The 24,156-nt window shown below is 36.9% G+C and overlaps 1 protein-coding gene across 9 annotated transcripts in view; it reads right to left on the minus strand.

Moving 5' to 3' along the window:
• OSBPL9 (oxysterol binding protein like 9) overlaps positions 1-24,156 on the minus strand; it is a 132,766-nt gene that overhangs the window by 40,335 nt on the left and 68,275 nt on the right. For 3 of the 9 annotated variants that reach the window (XM_045858250.1, XM_045858242.1, XM_045858272.1), the window contains 2 exons: positions 2,377-2,472; positions 1,240-1,287 (listed from right to left, as the gene is read on the minus strand). In XM_045858250.1, the coding sequence (XP_045714206.1) occupies positions 1,240-1,287; positions 2,377-2,472 (144 nt within the window). Of the gene's footprint in view, positions 1-1,239; positions 1,288-2,376; positions 2,473-6,998; positions 7,068-16,618; positions 16,922-17,161; positions 17,179-24,156 lie in introns of those variants that run through there. The other 6 variants (XM_045858232.1, XM_045858225.1, XM_045858257.1 and 3 more) reach the window with 5 other exon arrangements.

Genomic DNA, 24,156 nt, shown 5'->3' on the forward strand with positions numbered 1-24,156 from the left:
TTTTACTGGTTTGTCATTTAAAGAATTTTACCAAAATATATTCATTACTCTCAATGCAGGAAGGTAGGGGAGTACTTTTGGTTATACCTTTTTAAAAAATTTAAACCAAATATTTAAATGAAAAAAATCAGACATTTTATGAATTATATCTTCAAATAAAGTTACTGTGATTCAACTAATGACTTGTAAGAATAATATAAAACATTCTTAATTCCTTACCTGAAATTAAGTTTTTTCTATAGATTCACTAAATACTTATTTTAGAATCACCTTAAACTTTGCTAAGTCGTTTAAAAATGACATGGGACTCAATTATAAAACAGAATGGAAGGTGAGCTAAACATGAGTTACCACTATAACCACATGTAAAAGAGCCAAATGCAAGACTGTATAGTCAACAGAGATGGAAAAAATAAAATAAAGCTGCATTAGGAAATTTAGTCAAGGAGAGGAAAAATGTAAATTAAAAAAAAAAAACAGGAGCAGGATCACAGAAATGGAGATCACATGGAAGGTTATTAGTGGGGAGGGGGAGAATGGGGGAAAGGTACAGAGAATAGGTAGCATAAATGGTAGGTACAAAATAGACAGGGGGAAGGTGAAGAAGAGTATAAGAAATGAAGAAGCCAAAGAACTTATATTTATGACCCATGGACATGAACTAAGGGCAGTGGGGAGATGCTGGAGAGAATGGCGGTACCAGGCGGAGGGGGATAAAGGGGAGACAAAATACTAGGACAACTATAATAGTATAATCAATAAAGCATACTTTAAAAGAAAAGAACACAATATTCAAACTACAAACTAGCTGTCAGAAATGCAAAAGGTGGAGGGCAGTAGCAGAACTAGAATTAAAGCAACCCTTGTTTTGTTTCTTCATGTGTGGCTTCTTGTTTATTATGAAAATTCTTACGGGCTCGTTTATCATTATTTGAGGTGATCATGTATAAATTGAGTAGCTTTCTACCTTCAACATATGACACCTGAAGAGGAAAGAACTAACTCCTACAAAAGTGGTACTTACAAAAAGGGTGTCATATTATAATTTTGTACATTGCTCTTTTGTTTAATTATCAAACCATGACAAAAATTCACCAGAAAAACTCCCCTTAAAGTCTATATGGCAATAATATCACATTAGGTCAATAGAGGCAAAAACACTGAGGTCCTTCTGTTATTTTTCCAAAAGGCTCTTGGATTTAAAAACTTTTAAGTCAAAATCATGATTATGAAAGTTACCTTTCTCTGTTCATCATCTTTGCAGTTTTGAAGTTTGTCATCAAAAAGCTACAGGATTAAAACAAATGATTATAGAATCAGGCCGCTTTCCTACATTGCCTATATTTACTAAACATAGAAAAGCAAAGTTTAGTTCTTATACACATTTCTTCCAATGATAATTTATATGTATTTTCAAGATAATTTTTCAAGGCATTATATAAAATTAAGTTCTACTCAATTACTGTAAATGGTCAGGATCAATTATACTGGTAGATTCACAAGCAAAACACATGACTTTTAAGAACTTAAAGTTCAACTCAAACCTAAGTTTTGCCCTGGCCAGGTGGCTCTGTTGGTTGGCACATCATCCTGTGCACCAAAATGTGGCTAGTTCAATTCCTGGTCAGGGCGTATGCCTAGGTTGTGAGTTTGATCCCTAGTCAAGGTGTATAGGGGAGGCAACCGTGTACAGGAGGCAAACGATCATCAATGTTTCTCTTTCACATTGATGTCTCTCTTCCTCTCTCCCCCCCCCCTCTCTTTCCCTCCCTCTCTCCTTCCCTTTTCTCTCTCCCTCTCCAAAAAATTCAATGAACATATCCTCATGAGAATTAAAAAAACGAGAAACAAACAAAAAAAAATCAACTAAGTTTTTCCTACTTTGTCATCCCAGTTTATCAACACTCCTTTTTCTTCCCAGGGCCTTTAGCTGTAATTAATTTAAAGTAGGAACTGAAGGAGACAATTTCAGTAATGATAAAGGAAGTAGGGGATCACCTCTCCCAATCCCTGAGTCCCCAGATGGAAAAAGCAAGGCCTCAAATATAGAGCCACTTAAAACTGACCAGTTCAATAGAATTTTTAAACAGAATGTGAACTCACTGTCTTATTTTCTTCTAATTATGTCTAGATATTTACCTTTGTAATGACCAAAAAAATGCATTATACACATACACTATTTACCAATATTATTAGATTAGAGATAAAGCTCTTTAAATTAAGTCACCCAGATCTTTCAACAAATCTCAGCTTTAAAAATTCCTGAGAAACCACATCAGGGTTATAAATTAATATCAAACAAATAGCTGTTTCTACTCAAAATCAAGCTCAGTAACATTTGCTACCTTATATCAATTCAATATATAAATACCATACCTTTAATTGTTCTATCAAGATTTGAAGGTAAGCATCAGCCTCTGTAAGCTTCTTGTCAAAGTCCTGAACACTAGGAACAAATCCTGAGTCCAAACCCTAGAGAAAAAGAAAATTGGCAATAAATCTAGCAGTACCAAAGCAGTGTTTAATAGCATAAAAGATACTTCATCATTCATACATGGCATTTCCATTTTTTAAATAAAAAAATAACACTTTTACATAAATAATAGGCCTGTTTAAATTATCTAAGTTCTCCAAGGAGAGTGGTACAGCCACCTCCCACAGGAACTTCAAGCACTGTTCCCTTGTCGCTCACGAACATGTGCTGGAGCTCAAATAGGATGCACCCTGCCCTTCACAATCACTTTCTTTTCACCCAAAAGCCCCATAATGGCTTCCAGTCACCTGCAGAGCAACAATAATTCAGAAAGAACATATACAAAAAAACTTAGACTACCTCCTATTTTCCCCTACTTTTTCTTCTGTCCATCTCTCCGGTCCTTTAACATTAACTTCATATTCTCACTATTTAGTTCTCTAGTTCCCTAATCCACCTCATTAGCTGATTTTTTTCTCCTCCTCCCTTGTTAAAAAAGAAAAAAAAATCATAACCTCAAAATTCTTACTTCTAAAGAAGAGGGCTCTAAGTGAAAGTGGCACTACTTCTGTCTTAATCAAGTTCCCTACTCACTTTCACCCTTGGCATAAACACTACACTCTGGACATGGTGTAAATGTTTATTTATTTAGAGGGCCCACTTATTTCTCAGTTTAACAGTGTGACATTTGTATGTCCTACTTTTTTGTACATGAAAAATTTGAAGTTCCAAGAGCATGGGATTCCTGTGTTTTAACACCACTCAAAGGAAACTTTTGAGTTCTTAATTGCCTCTGACTGAAAAACACATCAATCCTGGTATAAAAGACACAACACTTGGAGAATGAATAAGACCATCAGCTTGCCATGTATGCATGCCCAGATGTCACGCAGTTAAACTGGGAAATAAGGCTCGGGGGCCACTGGTGCCACAATCCAACCCAGCCATAGAACTCTGCACTAAATGGGGGAAACACAGTGGTTTAAAGCAGGACACTTGACTTTCACTTGTCACCTCTCCCTTGCCTGTGGCCAGTACTACTGCTGATCATTTTCACATTCCCCATTTTAGTAAACTGAGGTCAGAGTTCACTTTTTATTACACTAATTCCTCATCTTTGCTTAACACTTTACCTTTTACCATGACTAAAGAACTTTCACAGCCATTATCTCAAACACCAGATTGAACTGGTGTAGTATTATGGAAACAATGGGTGGCAAACCTGGTTTCTAATTGCAGCTCAGCCACTAATAAGATACTGTGTCTCTAAGCTGCTGTTTTCTTACCTGCCAAACACAGGTTCTCCTCCACCTAGTATCAACGGAGTGGCCAAAGCCTCTACTGAGGACCTACACAATAACCAACACTATCAATTACTGCTATTACTGTTGTTGCTCTTCCAAAACTAAAATTTAAATTCTGAATCAAATAATTAAAAACATAAGTTTTTAATCAACTTGTACTGCATTTTCTTTTTCAAATTCAAAGACAATAAAACTGCTTATATTTTTGACATACATGCCTACATTTTTTATACATGTAGAGAAACCACTTGAAATGAATATTAAAAAGCCTCTTCCTAATGAAAGACGTCATGTATAAAAGTAAAGTTTAAGGAAAAAAATAATAATGTATGTAAAATCCAGATATATCTATAAAATTGTGGTTAAATATCTTCATTGTAAAAGATAACTCAAACACTTCTTATTAGAAACATTTACAAAGTGTAGTATATAGTAACACATGTGGAAAGGAAGATAAATCCATCATATTTCAGAGATACTGCAGTACTGTTCTAAGAAAGGAGTAATTTATTTTCACATTACTGTACCCCCCCAAAAATAATTAGGGCTGCTTGGCTTATTGTTTTGTTTTGTTTTGTTTTGTTTCATAGAGCAATATAACATCATTATCAATAATTTAATCATAAAACCCAGTTAAAATCATCTACATACATTGTTCTTGCTAAACATTAAAAAGGTCTATGGCACATTCAAAATGAATAAATCATGAAGCATCTTAAAAAGAGAAAGAAGTGATGCCTAAGAATTTTTCCTCTTCTAAATCCACTTAGAACTATCACTGTAAAAATCTAATTAACGTACTCTTTTGAACAAATATCCACTAAAAAACTTATAGTCAATACACAGAAACAAATGAGATTTAAATTACTGAGGTCTGAAGCCCACCTGAAGTTAATTTTTCAAAAATAACCCTCTGAATCCTATGACCTCACCTTGGCTCTTCTCTCAGACCCACCTCTAGACTTTTCCATCACACTCCTGTGCCCACGGAATCAACTCCACATGGCACAACACCCAAGTCAAAGACCTCCTCAGCAAATGATCTTTCTTTAGATAATGTATAGTAGGAGGTTCATTTCAACATTAGCTTAAAATCCCAGAACTGGCCTAAACTCCCTTATACAGTAATTCATAAATCTTCAGTGTGCCTAAAATCTACATATATAGTTGCCCATCTGCAATCAATAAAATAACATGTACAAATTTATCAATAACATGGACAAGCAGTTGATAATAATTAGTTTTCTCATATCTAGAATAATGCAGTAGAAGAAACACAAGTTTTCAATATATATTGTAACTAACAGTACATGGAATTAAAGCTAATCCAACTCCCACTCATGGAAGTTACTTTTATATCTTTGAAAGTCATCTAATCTTTGTTTGAATACCTAAACAAGACAAGGAACTTATTACCTCCCACCAAACTTTTTCATAAAAATTCCCTAAAGTCACAACTTTTCCTCTTTCCATTCAACATATATAATACAAGGCACTACACTTATTCATATCTTTTTTAATGGAGTTTTGTTTTAAAGCAGATTATAAAGACAGAATGTAGTCCTTTCTGCTCTTTCTCCTTCCTCTTTTTCTGCTCCTTCGCGTACTTCTTCACATCTTCCAGTCCTTCTCTTTGGCGTCCTTCAGTAGTAACTGGTGTGGTTTTGTAGCATCTTGGGCACCCAGAACCCAAGAGGCTGCTGTTCCCCAATCTATCCTACTGATGAGCCATAGTTCTAACTTGATGATTTCTGTCTGAATTCATTTAAAGCTTAAATTAAATACAACTAGTATAGAGAAATGAAATGATGTAATCATTTGTAATGATTGTAATCATTTGAAATGATGTAATAATGAAATGATGCCTGTGATGTAAAAGAAGTTAAATGAGAACCACGAAGGAAATTAAACTTAAATCTAACCATACAATAAGAAATGTGTATTAAAAAATTTACTTATGTGACAAATATGCTAAACCAAAATAGTCTCTAGTTTTCAAGTGTTTTGCTAAAAAAAGAAATCTAAAATACATATAAAAAGTCAAGAAGAGTAACATGATTTTATATCAGGATCTATGTACTCAAGTTTTAAAATATATACAAAATAAAGTATGTTGAAAAAATAAAACTAAAAATATACACAGAGAGACACATCTGGCTCAATTTAAGGGGGACATCAAAAATAATATTCAGACTAGTAACTGCCTCAAAACTGTATATAAGTCCTCCCTCTCTTCCTAATACTTATGTTGAATAGCATCACTTTTCTAAGAAGACACTTCAAAGCTAATGATATAGGCAAAATTAAATGAATCCTATTAATGATTTGAGTTGGGACATTAAGCACTATTTATAGTTTACACATACACATCACTGAATATATCACCCCCATTAAAAAAGAGAGTATTACAAGGGATATCATTAAAACTGTCTGAAGTATCTATGAATTGTAGCTGCTTCTGAGAGACTTCGTAAAACTAAAACAGGACAGGAGGCAATTTCTGAGAGAGGGAGTAGGAACTTTTAAAGTGCTTCCTGCTGACAGGGGGAAGAGTAATGAAGAGTGGAGGTAAAGGTGAAAAAGGTGGTTTAAGGTCTTCTGAGATCGGAATCAGGAAATAAGAAACTTACAGGTCATTTAAGGAAGTGAGAATAGTACAACAGGAAGGGCTATGGCTCAATAACAACACTGTAAAAAGAAACTCACAAGTGAGTAATTATTTTCATTCCAAATCTTATTCCACGGCAAAAACTAAGGGCTAAGTACACTATTTATATTCAGTGCCTTCTCTTATACAAGACAAAACTGTTATTCAATAAAAATATGTTACAAAAAAAAGAAAAGGAAAACACATTAGAAATAGAGACCCTATTCCATGTAAGTTTCACAGAAAAATTCAGAAAAACAATAAATTATCAGTAGTAGAACTGTAAAAGAGAACAGCTTAAAACTTGAACGATGGAAAAACACCAAAAAAAAAAGTCTCCTATGAAAATCAAATGGCATGAATCCAGACAAAATTAGATGATTGCTAAAAATTAGCAAAGCATACACCTTCCAATTAAAATAATGAAGACTTTGCAGAAATGTCATTTTGATTAAAATATGAAAGTATTTGGAAAGCTTATATTCACAGTTAGCAATTTGAGATGACATGCACCACAGATACACTTTCATCCAATGAAAGAAGTATAGGGCATACTTACAATTGAATCACTTACAATTATTTTTGAAAATTCAAGAACTGGAGAGATACCAGAAGACTGGAAAAAAGCAAGTGTGGTACTGATCTTCCATAAAGTAAGGAAAAAAGAGAATAGAAAGTTACCATGCTGTGAATCTGCTGTGAGTCTGACATCAATAATTAAGTAAAGGAATAATAAGAGGAAAATCTGTAACTATACGAGAAAAAGTAGGTACATGAACAGCAAATGGCAAGCTAAAAAATAAAAAAGAATGCCAAACATAATAATGGCTTTTCTGTTCCTTAAAATTTGCTAGCAAATTAAGTTTTTTGAGAAAAGACACCACTTTGTCTCCTTACCAAATGATTTAAAAGTTGGCTTAATGATGAAAAAAGGTACATTAGGAAACCAGAATTAGTAATGAGACCATGATTTCATGTGGGGTATACTAATCTGTAATTTTCTTGGATTACTGAAAATTTGGAGCATTCATATAATCCCCGTTGTCTCTGTGGTTTAGCCACTTCAGCTAAGGAGAGAACAGGTGTCAGAGGTATAGAGCAGTTCTAAGAGTGAGGATTTCTCCCCATTTTTAATCCTAAATAATATCCAACTACTGATTCATTTGGAGTTAAGATGATCAACTCAAAACTGTCCATAGAATTGAGCCTATTATCAAAACTCCTACACTGAAACTTTGGGAAGATATTTTCCATTTAAATCCATTTCCTGATAATCTAAAGCTCCAAATTAATAGATTATTTTTTATGTACATGGTGGCTATAGCTTTTTTACCAACAACTGCAAGGTACCCCAAGAATGCCCTAAAAATTAAGATTTTTTTCCATAGTCCTGGATTTACTATGGATGCATAATATGTAATTTTCCTAGGTATTAGGTTCTCTGCTATATGCTTTACAAGTTTTCTCATTTCATTACCACAACACAGCAAGGAAGATAGTCAAGTAGATAGGTAGTAACTCTATTTTATAAGTGATTACCTAAATCGACTAGCTAGGATTTTTTTTTAATTGGGATTTCAACCAAGTACTTGGATTTTGAGTCCATTCACTTTTCTATTAAACTACAACGATATTTGGAAAGAATTCATAGCATAAGAACACTAAAATACATGTAATCTAAAAACTGCCCCAAAGAGCTTGGTATCATGAAAATAAGCATAAACTTTAAAGTCAAACCCATCTAGTTTTAAATCCTGAATCTGCAGCTTCCTAATCCATTATCTGTATAGTTTAGTCTGACCAAGTTACTTTCTCCACCTCCATTCCTGACCAGCGATGAGTATAATAACCACTGAAGGTTGTTGGAAAGATGAAATAAAAGAATATGTGTAAAGTAACACAATAGTAGGTGTTCTGCTTCCTCTTCATAATTTGGAATTGGAAATAACCAAGATTCACCACTGCATCCCGGGCCTTAAAGCAGTGCCTGACATATAGAAGGAACTCAATGAAGATTTAATGGACAAAAATACAATGAACTAATAGCTAAATAATACCATAAAACACATGCGGTTTTAATAGAGATCTATAATCAAGAAAAGAATAAAGTATAAATTGTATTTATTTAACATTCATTCAAAAAAAAAAAAAAAAAACCCAGACAGTTAAGTTGAACTCTGAAGAAGGTTATAGTAATCAAAAAGGTACAAGCAACAGACAAAACAAGTGATAGAATAAAGTTCTGGACAACAAATCAAAAAAATAATTCCATATAAGATATTTGGAAAAGTGTTGAATACTATGCCTGAATCACAAAAGGTAAATTGCACTGAATTACTACCTTGTGACAAAGAATCAAACAATATTAAGAAACACTTTTTTCAATAAAATAATCTGATTATTGAACATACATTAGTTCTATGAAAAGTAGAATCACTTTTATCTTTAAATTTACAAAGAAAATAGTTTATGCATTATATATAATCATTAACATGCATAACATTAAGTTTCTGTTTAAAAAATAATACAAAACAAATCAGAATTGCTCATATAGTTGGGACAAAAAGAACTGCTTTGTCAAACAGGAATCAGTTACTGACACCAGTGCTGAAATTCACGAACATCAATCAAAACTTTCAGCACAACAGCTATTCTTTATGATCTCTTCACCTAAGACCAACACTGTTCAGTAACCCTTTGACTTACAGAATAAAACACTAATATTGATGTCATAAAATGATTTGGTTACTCAAACAACTGCACAAAGAAAGTATGGAATTAATACCATTTTCCTCTATTTAAATCATTGATAGCTTGTCCTTCCAAAAAGCCTATCCCAATTTATTTAATAAAGGCATATAAAAAGTTATTGTTGCCCTGGCTAGTGTGGCTCAGTGGATTGAGCACCAGCCTGTGAACAGGGGTCGCCAATTCTATTCCCAGTGGGTGCACACACCTGGGTTGCGGCCGGGCCCTCGGTGGGGGGCACATGAGAGGCAACCACACATGGGCATTTCTCTCCCTCTCTCCCTCCCTTCCCCTCTCTCTAGTAATAAGTAAATAAAATCTTTTTAAAAAGTTAGTCAAAACTACATAAAACAAAAACTTGAAATTTATAAATAGATCCTAGTTTGTTTAAAATAGTCCCTGTTTATGCCTATTGTCTTAGCAAAATTATTAGCAACCTTCGTATTTTCAAAAGTGTCCCCTTTTGACCAAGTTATTATATGATAACCCTCTCTATAAAGGATGTAACTAGCATTTTAGAGAGATAAATGTCTGGAAAGCAAATAAGTCGTTTAAGAGGTTTCAGAATGCAGCAAATTATTTAAAATTAAACATGAGTTTCCAGGCTCTGAAAGCAGAAAGCAAACTATGGAAATAAAACAGACACCAGAATTCAAGTCAGTATTAACTGATTGCTTACCTTATGCTAAATAAGTGGAGACAGGAGTAATACAAAAGTCACATTTTTTAAAACTATTTTATACACACACACACAGCCTGAAATAAAACACATGAAATGTATGTATCATCCCTGGGAAGTGGGGGTGGAGGGAAAGGGGGCATTTGAGACAGGGGCCTTTTTAGTTTTTTTACTTTATACTTCCATGTTGTCGGAGTTCTTACAAGTATGCATTTATTTAGTTTAAATTCACAAGTTTTATGTGAAAAATGGAACTGTAAAGATAAATGTTTTTCAAAAAAATTATAACTTTTAGCTTGCAAAGTCATTGGCATTACTTTTAACATTATCTGCAAAATGCTAAAATATCTTAAGACAGTCAATTCAGCCATGCTGATGCTGCTCAGAGTCACCTTTCCAAGCAAAGTAAAATGTAGCATAACAAATTTATAACATCCTTCACAGATAAAGTACAAACTAGCAAAAATGCACTTAGAACTGGCAGTCACTACAATACTAGAATAAATGCTGAGAAGAAAAATAGCCAGTACAACAGAGCAGAATACCTTAATATTTTCCCCATGTCCTCACTAATAACAAGATCGCGACATTTAAGAAAGCAAATCCATAGAAAACAAAAATACCTACACTACATCATTCCCAACAAAGCACTGTCGACCACATGATATTGGCACCCAAAGCTTTTCTTATCACACTTTAGTTGATTAGGCTACCAGCAATAACTTTCTTAAAAGTCACAGATTAAATCATTCCAGGATTTACAAGTTCTGAGAGGCTTACCAGTATGAGATGGAAAAAAATACACTCTTCCCCTCTTCAACCTCAGATCACTGCCTATCATTCAGTCTAACTGTATTTTGAAGAGCAAAACGTCTCAATATTTTCTAGAGATCTACCATCAACAAAAGTTTTAAGTAAGTTTCCTTAAAAGCTGCTCTATGAATAACTAGAAGAAATTTACATTAAAAACACAAATCCTTAAACTGAGTGATTTTAGTAGTTACAATTGGAAATAACTGCAGAATTCTCACAGCATAATCGTTGCTGAAAAATTTGATTGTAGTATGTTTTCAAAAATAAAACCTGACATATTCCTCTAACAAAACTGGAACTCTCTGTATAAAAAACATCTCATAGAAAATTAACACCCAAGGAAGCTAAATGGTAAACTAGTCAGACCGATAGACACTTAAGGTTCTAAAAGGCTTTTATCCCACACAAACCAACCAAATAAAGCAAAAACAATAATCATGAAATAAAAAGAATAAATTCTACAATTGGTTTGGCATTTATTGGTTAAAAAGTATATATGTCAAAACAGTTTTTATATATCTGAGTTTAGCTGCCAGTAAATATCAAACAGAAGGAAGCAGGTTCGGTTCTTGCTAAAGCTGTTTCAAATGTAACCCAACATTACCCCTGATTTTCTTTAACTGTCAGAAATCTACCAAGGTGGTCAGAAATACAGCTAGAACACAGGCCCATGCGGACAGGACTGTGTTTGGTTCTCTACTGTATCTCCCTGCCTAGTGCTGGGCTTGTAGTAAGTACTCAGTAAAAATTTTTATAAATGAGTGAAATAAGAAATTTGGAAATGTGAGTATTTGTTGGCATTTAAACATAAAAAGTAATCAAAGTCAAGAAGTCCTTACAGATCAAAAATCAGAGTATTCATGAACAAACTGCAAATAACTCAGTTATTATAAAGAATTTATTTTGTAACTATGGATGCTGCATTTTTTAAGGCTAATTAAAAGTTTTTACAAAAACAAATGAGAAACTGAATAGGAGGAAAGACACAGTTCTATGCAGACCGTACAAGAAGCAAGACCCAGCAATGGCAACTAGCATCACCCTTCGACGACTCACTGTCTCCTGCGAAGTCGTCTCCTCAGCACCGTCTTACACGTGTTACTCTGGGCTTAGAGGTCAGCGTTACAGTAACGACTTACTCCTTGAGACTCTCTTATGACTGTGGCACCTTCTGGATGACTTGGGGGTGCCAAGGTGAAATAGATATAGACCCTCCCCTGGGAAGTTTCAAATCTATTAGAGGAGATAAACATCTGTCTACAAATAACTGAATCAAGCATGGTGAAATAAGTGTTATGAGAAAGGTACTAAGAGATACCAAGGAGAAAGTTAAGGAGGGTGAGTAAGGTCTCACAGAGGCAATGTTTGATCAGAGTGCAGGATTGGACAGAGGTGCAATGGGGAAGTGCGGTATTACAGCGGTGGGCCCTGCTGGGACGGCATGATCAGATGGGATGTCTGAACACCTCTTCACTGACTCCAGGGCAGGGATAAGGACACTAACCAGGGATGCTGAAGTACCCTGGAATTAGAAAAGGCAGGGAAGCCTTCACCACCTCAAGCTGAAGAAACAAGGAAGGAGACGTTACCAGGATGAATCACAGGAGTAGCTACTCAAAGGACACTCTAGTTGTAGGAAATAGTGGCTACTGAGAGGAAAGCACCAAATCAGAGAAGGAGCAAGATAAAATACCCTCCAACTTCTTCTCTTTTCTTCCTTCCATCCTCTGTTGCTGCCTCCCATCAGCTCACCCTAGCCAGAAGCCAGAGAACTAAGGATGGCAGGCAACACCTGCTGCAAAGTCAGCCTGATGAAGCTGAGAGCCAAGAAAGGCAGAGAATGAATCTTCAAGAAAATGGAGAATAACTGAAAAGGCAAACTCCCAGACTCAGGGCCAGAACAAGAACAAAGAGAGGCTGGAAAGTGGGATGCCAAAGGAGGAACAATATTCTCTGAGAGAACTATAAAATATTTTTAGAGCTAGATGCTGAATCTAAAAGGAAACCAAAATTAGTGGCTAACCTGGAAAAATTGCTGGGGTTTGGGGAGTAAGGTAAGCCATGGATGGATAGAAGCACCAGAGCAGTACCTTGGTTCCCTCGAGAAATAATAAAAGCAAGAACCATAGGGCTCTAGTTCTAGTTGTTCTATTCTCTAACTGTGTAACCTTGAGCAAGTCACTTGGATTCTCTGAGACTGTTTCTTCCACTACAAAAATAGGCAGAGGTTGAACTAAAACTCCAAGATCCCTTCCAGTTTTAGAATTCTCTGAAGCCAGTATCTCCATGTTCACCAGGTGCGGAAATACCTCACCATACTGGAAAAACTTGGGGTCCTTACTTTTTAAAAAAGTTAATTTCATTTAAATAAAGATAATAAGAATTTACAGGTTCCAAGTCCTCCCTGGTATGGCAGAGAATGTTAAAACACAAGCAGCCCTGGCTGAGTGGGTCAGGTGGTTGGTGCACTGTCCTGTACACTAAAAGGTTGTGCTGGCTCGATTCCTGGTCAGGGCACATACCTAGATTGGGTGTTCCGTCCTGGGCCACGGTGCTTGTAGGAGGGAAGGCAACCATTCAATACTTCTCCCTCACATCCATGTTTGTTTCTCTCTCTTTCTCTCCCCCGTCCCCCTTCTCTAAAAGGAATAAACATACCCTCGGGCAAGGATTAAACACACACACACATAAACTCTTATCATTTAGTGTAACCTTGAAACTGAGTGAGATGTAATGAAACCAGATTTTAAAACACACTCGAATTCAGAGAATGCAAAGAAACAACTGAGTAAGCAGAGTAACTTGTTTCAAGTGGCACATTTAGGAAAAAACAAAATAAGCTGTTCAGTCAATGGAGCAAAGAAGCAAAGTTCTTAATCATGTCTCCAGAAATAAATGAGCTCCAATGTGGAAAGGCAGGTCTGGGTCTCCATCTCTCCCTCCCTCTGTCCCCTTCCTTCACACAGACAATAGACACAGAGCAACCACTAGTATTCCTTCATTATACAAACATTCACTGAATAGCTCTTGTGTGCCAGGTACTATCACCACCTTCAAAGGGCATCTTTAAGGACAATACAGATAATAGCTAATATAATTAATCATTACCTAATCTTCTGGAGTGAGCTCAGATTGCACCACTTCCAAGCAGTCTCCCAGACTTCTCTAGCCAGCAACAAGCTCTTTCACCTACGATACTACCATGGAACCCATTTGTGCTGGCACTGCTGTTAGCACTCTTTCAGCTGCATTGGAGGTCAATACAAACGGGGAGGGGAAGGTATGGGGGAGGGGTGAGCTGCTTGTCTTTGAATCAACTCACCATTTACAACCTAGTTTCTGACATTTTCTCCAATCCTGTCTTTCAAGTGTGGCAGCAATCAGGGAGCCTGGTGACTTAGAAAACATTTCTCACTCACTGGAATAAACTTAATTATAATACAACTGAATCAAAGGTTTGCACACTTAGGAAATAGTTAAATTACATATTTTGATCATTTAAAAAGCATTTGTTTGAGCACCTACTATGTGCTGAGCACTGGACTAAGGACAAAGGCTGTGGGGACACAAAGAGGAGTAAGGACCTCTGACCTCTAGGAGACTGGGGTCTAAGACAAGACTCAGGTAAGTGAACAGAAAATGTGCAGTAAAACCTAGTGAAGGCTGTAATACAGATATGAACAAGTGTCACTGTACACACAAAGGTCCAATTCTAACTCACTTTGCCTGAAGAAAAACAGAGAAAAAGTAATGTACACGCTGTGTGTTAAAGGAAGAACTGGAGATTTATCACTTGACAGATTCCTGAGCAATTATAATTGTAAGCAGGAGGGAAAGGCTGTGAAAGGACAAAGAGCTGTGAAAAGCTATGACATGCTCTAAATGATGAACAGTTCACAGTGCTAGAGTAGACACACTGGGTGGAGCACTTGCAGCTAAGCCTAGACTCGAGCGAGAAAAATTAGGAGCAGGTTGTTAAGAGCCTTAAAGGACATGCCACAGAGCTGGACTTTGGCAAGGGGAACCCCAAACAGATTGTTAAGCACAAGAGTGATCCAGCAGGATCTGATTTTTGGATAGAGTGTGGCGAGTCTAGTGACTGAGAGACTAGTTAGAAGGCTTGGCAAAAGTTTAAGGAAATGTTTTGCCAAGTCTGGGTAAGGGATGATGAGGGCCTGAAATAAAGCATTATCATGTGGGAAAAGGAGACCAAATCCAAGAGCTATTATATTACTAAGGCAAATTTAATAGAACCTGGTGATGGACATGAAAAACCAGAGACGGAAAACAGCTATAAATGGCCTGCATGTGGTAGAACTTTTAGGGAGAGATGCTTGGCTTAGTTATATTTCACTTAAAACTAGTTCTTCAAAAGTAATCTTTGTTTAAACCTCTCCTGAAAAATCTTCCTGAGTGTAATTTCAAGCTAAGTATATTACAGTAATCATAAAAATTGTCATCTTCTACAGAATCCCCATAAACATCAGTTATCACTCTACACTATAAAGTTTAGATATTGATAGAACTTGACATCCCCCTGGGGAAATTCTAGAATTTCCTTTTTGGAATAAAGCCTGATATCCTCTTTCTCAAGCAATAAACTGCAAACCAGGAAACTGCCTAAATTTTCCAATCAGCAGAATATATTCATATTACAAAATGCTTTTTCGGTTCAATGAAATTTACACTGAACTAAATTCTCTGCTCATCTTCTTATCAATTGTGGATGGTTAAGCAGTTAGATTACTACCACACACAATGTTTTCACATGTAAAAGAAAAATACCATCTAGGACTTCAGAAATATCAAAATGAATGTGACCACAGCCTCTGCTATGTTATCTCAATGAAAGCCAAACTCAGTTCAGTCTGGAAACAGATCCCGCCTTCTCTGTTATCTCTTATTTCCCATTTAAGCCCTCAGACCAAAACTCTGATGTTTTAGTGGTTTATATCTTCCTTGTGCTAGGAAAGGTAATATGGTGATTTCATCCAGTTGTCTATTGCTTGGCTGCTCAAAAAGTAAAAGTTTTAAAAAATTTAAGTGCAGGTAAATGAGAGATGTTAACACTATTCATTAAAGGGCTTTATCACCTACTCAGTTCAATACAGGCAATGTACTGAGAGATGATTCACAGGTAATGGATGAGAATTTCCAATTTAAAGTTTACTACAGAAACTCTTAAAACTGCAACTACTATTATAAGATCCCTCCCAGCTTCTCCACTGAAATAGGAGAAATAATGACTTGATTTGTTTTTAATTTCCTACAGAGCTGAAAGTAAACAGTTTAATCAACAAAACCAAATGTTACTTCAAATTAGCAAAAAGTTCAATAAATCTTACTCTTCCATAAAAAAAATTTCAATTTGCTGCAAAAAATGTATGATTCAAATGTGCTTCCTAGTCTATTCATTACTCAACTTTCTATAACTGAGCTGTGCTGAAAAGCTGAATCTTTCCTTTCAGTTTTCATGAGCCCCATAAAACTACTCCAAAGTTTTAGATATTTTTGCACAAGATACCCAAAAAGCCTAAAACCACCTCCCTCCCCATACACATACTCACAAATAACAACACCCATAATGACTACACACACACAAAACGGAGCCAGGCAAGAACACAATGCCAAAAATAAAACAACAGAAAATGTTTGGCCTGAAACTGAAGACTCTCTCAATGGGCAACTGGGCAATATTAAGCTTTCACATTAAGAGAAAGCTTAACTTTGTGTTTAAAATAAATAATATCTTGCAACAGCTTTCGAAAGGAAAACAGAGCTACACAAAAATGAACCGAAAAAGAGGAAGAGATTGTCTCCAATCTGGTTTGGTGGCTAATGACCTCTGGGTGGAACAGGAGGGCCCTAGCCTCAGCCTCCAACTCATCCTCGCAGGGGAAGTGAGCAGAGCTCCCGGGGATGAGAGGGCCTGGACGGCCACGTCGTGTACTCACCCCAGAGGGAGCCGGAAAGGAGGTGGGGAGAAAAAATTCGCGCCCACGGCCCCAGGTACTCAGGGTGGGGGCCGGCCCCTCTCCCAGACCCGTGGGGTCTACTCACTCCGAAACTGGCCGGCAAGAAAGCCATTCGCCAAGGCCCCCGCCCTCTGTGCCTCCAGGGGAGGGAGCCGGGGGCCGCTTCCGAGCACCCCTTTTCCTCCCCCCACGCAGACCTCCAGGCAGCAGCGCGGACAGTCCTGCCAGGTTCAGCTGGTCCCCGGGACACCCCTTTACCCTTACCCCTGTTCGGCCGGCCCCTCCCCAGCCTAGGGGCCGCACCGATTGGCTGGGCCTGTAGGCTCCTGGCAAAGAGACCCCTGGCGATTGGCCACGGGTCACCTGCTGTAGGAGGTGAGAGGCTGACGATTGATTTTGGGGAGGAGAGGCGGGAGAGAGCAGGCCACCAGGGGACGAGCAGTCTGCAGCTTGTGGGTGCCCAGCGGGCTTTCTAGTTCTCCGGTCCCACCCAGACCCCACCGGGCAGGGGTTCGGCCTCACCCGCCGCGGACCAGCAGCTGCTGCCCCCAGGAAAGTGGGATCAGCGCCCGAGAGAACTCAGCCAGGCTTTCTGGCCTTCTGTCCTGCGATTCCTACAGAGTGGGGAGTAAGGAAGGGCCTCGTCACGGACTTAAATGCGCTTTACACCCATCGGCTTCTAGGTTAACATCGCCAAATATTTTGTCAGCTGTAGAGCCAAGTTTCATGTTGATAAACTGTTTTGCTTACTTCCGGAAAGCTGTTTGTTTCGAGTGCCGGGGAAGTGCTGAAGAGGAGGAGGCAGTGAGAGGAGGTGGAGACACTATGTCAATAAACAAAAGCATGGTGCCCGTTTTATTTAAAAATCCAGGGAAACAACGTGGGCCTGATGTTATGCCACAGCTCCATAAGGAATGTAGGTGGCTTGTGAACATGCTTCAGGAATCCAAAAGTCATAGTCTCGAATTAGATAAAAAATCCAGACTTAGAAGACCTTGACAGAATCATTCCTCCAAAATACAGGAAATCACAGGCATAAATGAGTAACTTACTGATCTGAGGACAATCTTTTACTGTTCTTACTATTTTTCCTCACAGCTGTTGATATATATATATGTAACTCCTAAGTGTCTAATAAACTTTTGTGCTCTACTGCTACCCTCTACAACAACTAGCATAGTGTAAATTGCACACAAAAGGCTCAATAAATGCTTGCTGCACTGTTAAAGATCTCTTCAGTTTGTTTTTTGTAATTTTTTTCAGAATGTCTAATACCAGCCTTGGCCAGTCTGGCTCAGTTGGTTGTAGCATCATCCCACAGACGGAAAAGTCAAGGTTTAATCCCTGCTCAGGCCACATGCCCAGGTTGCTGTTAGATCCTGGTCAGGGTGCAAACAAGAAGGCGACCACTTGATGTCCCAGCCCCGCCCCTTCCCTCCATCCCTCCCTGCTTCCTCCTGTCTCTATCACTCTCTCCCTTCCTGCCTCTCAAAAGCAATGAAAAAATGTCCTCAGGTGAGGATAAAAAAAAAATGTCCAAAACCAAAGGCAATTCCTTCATCTCAGATTCACTCCTCAAAAGTCTGGTCCTCTTCCAGAGACCCCTATATCAGATGAAAACCACTACTATACACTCTATTATGCAGACCATAAACCTAGCAGTCCCTAACACCTTCCTCATTTCACAATCCATCACCAAGTTGTCATTTTTACCTCCTAAATACATTCTCAATTCTGTCCACATGTCTCCATCACCACCGCAATAATCTTAGTAAAGTCTTCCTGAATCTACCCTAACTCCTCCGATTCATTCTCAACATTATAGTCACAGTAACTGGTTTCTAAAACCAATTTCATTATACCCTCATCACCACCACCCCCAATTAAAGAACTTCAACTGCTTTTCATTGGGCTTAGGATACAGCTCAGTCTATAATGGCCTGCAAGGTTTAGCCCTACCTACCCACTAGCTCGATCTTGTACCTTCCACTCCCTGGTTTCTGCACTCCACACAATGACCTTTTTCAAGCTTCCTCAATTTGCCATGCACCTTCCACCTCAAGGCCTAGGCCATGCTTTTATTCCTGTCTTTTACACTATCCCCTTGACACCAATCCCCAACCTTCACTCATTTTATTTCTACTTATCAACATCTCCCTGCCTATATGAATTCTTCCTTTTATGTTCTCACAGTCCATGCAACTCTCTTATATGAAACTCATCACAGCTAGTTTGCATATGATGAGTTATTCTTTTTAATGAACTTCATTGAATTTGACCTTGCATAAAAAGAATGCATCCATTTTAGATGTACAGTTCAATATATTTTGATAAATGTATGCATACATGTAACCATCCAGTAAGACGCAGAACATTCCCAGCACCACAAAACTTCCCTGTGCCCTTCAGCAGTCAGTTCCTCCCACCACTGCTCTGCTTTCTATTTGCATTATTCTTTAAAAGTTTTTGTTCAATTTATTTAAAATTAAAAAAAAAACAGTTCACATATTTCTCCTATACCCCCCACTCCCTACTTCTTGCAACCACCAGTTTTCTGTATTTATGAGCTTGTTTTATTTTTAATTTAGATTCCACATAGAGATCACATGGTCTTTGTCTTTGTCTGACTTGTTTCACTTAGCATGATGCCCTCCAGGTCCATCCATGTTGTCTCAGATGACAAGATTTCATCCTTTTTATGGCTGAATAACATTCTACTGTGTGTGTGTGAGCGCACACATGCACTACAATTTCTTTACCCATTCATCCATCAAGAGACACTTAGATTGCTTCTATATCTTGGCTATTGTAAATAGTGCTGCAATGAGGGGCACTCATTGCTGCAATGAGGGGCACTCATTGCTGCAATGAGGGGCACTCATTGCTGCAATGAGGGGCACTCATTGCTGCAATGAGGGGCACTCATTGCTGCAATGAGGGGCACTCATTGCTGCAATGAGGGGAACATGGGGGTACATGAATCTTTTTGAATGGGAGTTTTCATGTTCTTCAGATAAATACCCAGAAGTGGAATTACTGGATCACATGATAGTTCTCTATTTAATTTTTTTAGGAACTGCCATACTGTTTTCCATAATGGTTGCACAGCAGTACACAAGGTTTCCCTTTTCGCTACATCCTCACCAACTCTTGTTATTTCTTACCTTTTTCATAATTTCAACCATGCTAACAGGTATGAAGTAATAATTCACTGTGGTTTTGATTTGCATTTCCCAGGTCATTAATGATGTTGAGCATCTTTTCCTGTACCTGTTGGCTATCTATATGCCTTCTTTGGAAAAATGTCTATTCGGATCTAATGCCCACTTTTAAATCAGATTATTTGCATTATTCTTTGATGTTTATGTTCACCACTAGACTGTCAGCTTAATGAGGCAAGGATCTACATATCTGATTTTGTTAAATATCATATCCTGAGTCTTTAGCCAAATGCCTGGCATATATTAGGTGTTCAATAATGGATTTCATATGGGAATAGATTCTGAAAAATAAACAATTCTGTGATAAATATCAAATTATAAACAGTGATGTAGAAAAAATATATTAATTTTGCCAGATGGTCAAGGTCAATGTCTAACAACTTCCAATGATACCCTTTTAAATTTCCTTTACTATCTGCTTTTCTAGCAGTTAATTTTGTGCCTGAGCAGGCCAAAGGACTTAATTCAGTGTTAGCTGACTAAACAGTTCTCCAGGCCCAGGGGAAAAGCCTATATCTCTAATTCTGTCTATGTGCTATACTGTTTGACCCTTACATAAGAGACATAATACTTATTTATATATAATTCTTGCTTACCAGTTCTTTTTTTGTGCTTATGTCTTATCTCCCTAACTAGACAGAAACACCTATGGGGTCATCAAGGACTTTGTATTTAACAATGTATTCACAAGTGTTGTTTTGTTAAAGTGTCCTCCAAATCTCCCATCATCATGGGTCGGTAGATGTTTCAAAATCTAATGCACTACCATTTTTGACAGTTTAACGTGAATAGTTAAGTTGTAGTAAAAATTTAGTGGGCCCAATTGTCAATAGTTTTTATTGACAGGCTTAAGTGTTAAGATTGGGGTAATAGCAATTAAGAATAAGATTTATGACAGTCACTTAATAATGATACTGAGTTTTCATCAATTGCATATATATTTAAAGAGGTCATAGCTACAGTCCACGGTTTCATACTAGAGAAAAGTATTTGTTATAGATATATAGTTCTCACTTTCCTAATCCTACTATAAAGTTAGTGTGCATAAAAGATGTAGAATGAAGAGTAATTATACAACACAAGGCAACATGACCCATTTTATCCCCCCAAACTGTAGTACTTCTAAGCAAATTTGGCAACTCAACTCTTTTTAAAAACATCTATAAGTTGCTACAGAAGAAGGTTAAGTTATCAATGCCTTAAACCCATATATGACAACTGATTACGTACCCATGTATCAAAAGGACCTTCAATACTTGTTTCTGAACTACTTAACTAAGTGATTAAATTAAATTGGTACCTTTTTCCCCAAGATAAAGAACAGACTCTAGTGATTAACAAGTAAAAAAAAATCATTCTGTACACCCACCTTAAACTTATACAGTGATGTATGTCAATTATTTCTCAATAAAACTAGAAAATATTAAAAACAAATACAAGAAAAACAAAACCCTCTAAATTTCCCTCTGATTGCATTGTACCAGGTGCAGATTGTTTTATATCAAACAATTAAAAATAAAAACACTAAGGTTCAGAGTGAGGGGATTTTTAAAAGGGCAAGAAGTCTACTGAGTGAAAAATAGGCTTTAAAGATGAAAAGAATGCTTTATACAGAATTCATGTACTACTTTAAAGAATATTATTTCTGCTAGAGTCCACTAATGTTTACCTAAAATCACATTCACTCTGATATCATCTCAGACATAGATCACATATACTTTTGACACAAATAGAAGGAAAAAAGAAGAAAAAAATTGATTTAAAAAAATCAGTTTCCCTAGTAATTTGCATAGCAATTCAGGCCAAATGACTGAAGCAGGTAACCTTAAAAGAAAACTCTTGGAAGCAGGAGATGTAGCTCCACCATTTTGTCTGACCAGCAACCAGAAGTCTCAAAACTGAAGTCAGCCAAGAAGTTTTCAGGTAGAAACTTTGGCCAGATGGAATAAATACACCACTTGGCATATGGTAGAAGCAGTCTATCTTATGATCATGTTCCAAAAGTTTGTAAATTATGTGTAATTCTCAACACTTTATCAAACATAAAGAAATATTTGTTTCGGGTGAGGAATGAACGCCCCACAATGGCTATGGCAGTACATAATACTACCTCGTTTACCACTGTGTCCTTAGCAAAGGTGTCTGGTGAATGAATGAAACACCAGGCACTATGCTATAAAAACAGCAGCATAAACAGCTAAAAGGGATGAAAATGGCTAGTCTAGCAAGCAGGACAAAGAAAGTGGATGGGCAGAAGGCTGATGTTTTTCTTTATGAACTTTTCATTACCACTCAATTTTAAAAATCACATTAGATAGTTTCTGTTGCCCCAATTTTTGCAGGTAAAAATCTCCATTAGTCACTTAACTTTCTTCTGAAACAACTTATAGATTTCATTAATAACACGAGTTGACAAATTTGGTTGGAAGTACACAGCTCCTTGCCATAATATGGGTGAACTTGCTTTGTATTAAGTAATTACTCTTCATTTTAAATGCTCTGGCTTTTATGCCCTCTAACATCACATTAGTGAAAGGGTGTGGGAAAAGGTGTTGCTTTTATTTTACATACTTCCTCATAGTTCAACAATTTTTAGAATTTTTAGTTTAACATGTCATTAGCAGTCTTTAAAAAATTCAGTCTTCATTATGATCTTTATTCTTTGTACTAGACCAAGCTCTGTAAAGGCAAGGATAATATGCCATTTATTCACAATTATATCCTTTACAACTATTATAGTGCATGGAACACATGAAGTGCTGGACATTTACCAAATCAATAACTTTTCTGAAACATATTCTCTATATGTTCTGATTTGAGCATGCACTATTTAAAATTTTTAACTATTTTTATAAAGAGAAGGCAGGAAAATATGTAAGTTCTTAAAAGATTTCCATAAAAACACAGTTAAATTTCTGACAGTTAAAAGAATGATAGCCTTTAGCTTCTATAAAACTGTATCACCTATTTAGTTGTTTCCCAAGAGTTTAAGATAGATGGTCCACTACTAATAAAATAGAATTAATTTAAAAAACGAAGCCTAGGCTTCTAAGTCCCAGTGTAGGAGCCAGAAATTCAACTCCCCTCAGTAATAACAACAGTGTCAGCAACAGCCCTTAGTAGAATTGTCTTTTGTTACAGGAAACCCAAGTAACTGGCTACTTCTCCAAACCCTTTACCTGTGGGAGAGGTGACACAGCTATATTGCAGTCATTTCCTTTGGGACACAAAGAGCCTCAAGGGAGAAAAACAAAACACATCTATTTTTCTACCTGACACAAAAATAAAATCTAGCCCTGGCTGGTGTGGCTCAGTGGATTGAGCACCAGCCTGCAAATAGTTAGATCCCCAGTCAGGGCACATGCCTGGGTTGCGGGCCAGGTCTCCAGTTGGGGACATGCGAGAGGCAACCAAATCGATGTTTCTCTCCTTCTCTTTCTCCCTCCCTTCCTCTCTCTAAAAAATAAATAAAATCTTTTAAAAAAATCTAATTGAGGCTAGAGGAAACATTACAATGATAGTAAACAGAGCTTTATATATTGAAAAATTGAATTACATATTCAAAAAGCTAACCTTCAGTAAAGTAGCTTAACATTCAAGAAAAATATTAAAAAATTCTGCTATCTTAGTTACCCAATTACACATATAGCCATTATAGAAAAGAGGGTAGAATCAAGGTCCTAATTAAAGACTAATTTCTCAGCTAGTCTCCTAAATTGCACAGTAAATACTAATCTGTGATAGTCTATAACAAAAGTTTGAGAATTCTGTAATTATCATAACAAAGTATCTAATTTTGAAGAGAGATTTCAAAACAGCTCCATTGTTTTTTCAGCCTCGATAATGATTTAAAGTCTGCATTCCACCACATCTCCTTCATGGGTAATGATGTTTTATCCACAGATTCAATGGCATTTCTGGTAAGGTTTCTACCAGCTGCCCCACTCCCTCAGCCATATTCTTATACAAGGTATCATGGCCTTGCTCTCTAGGGGCTTGAGATAAAAAGCTAATAGATAGTGAGGAAGCATTAAAGTGCAAAAATATCAAATTACAAGACAGTAGCAATGAAATTCCAATTTGATAACCAAGCTCAATTTCTTAGCTCAAAGAATAATCACAGAAGCCATTTAGTATAAATTTTTTTTAAGTATCTACTCACAGCATAAAAGTAAAAAACTTAATGGTCTTATACTATTCAATTAGACATTTACGCGAGTGTTTTCAAACTGAGATCTAAAACGTCTCTACCACAATCTTCTGTGTTTTCATTTCTGATAACCTATAAAAATTGTA

The sequence above is a fragment of the Phyllostomus hastatus genome, unplaced genomic scaffold (assembly GCF_019186645.2).
Source record: "Phyllostomus hastatus isolate PE091 unplaced genomic scaffold, TTU_PhHast_1.1 phas_contig_147, whole genome shotgun sequence".
NCBI classification, from domain to species: domain Eukaryota; kingdom Metazoa; phylum Chordata; class Mammalia; order Chiroptera; family Phyllostomidae; genus Phyllostomus; species Phyllostomus hastatus.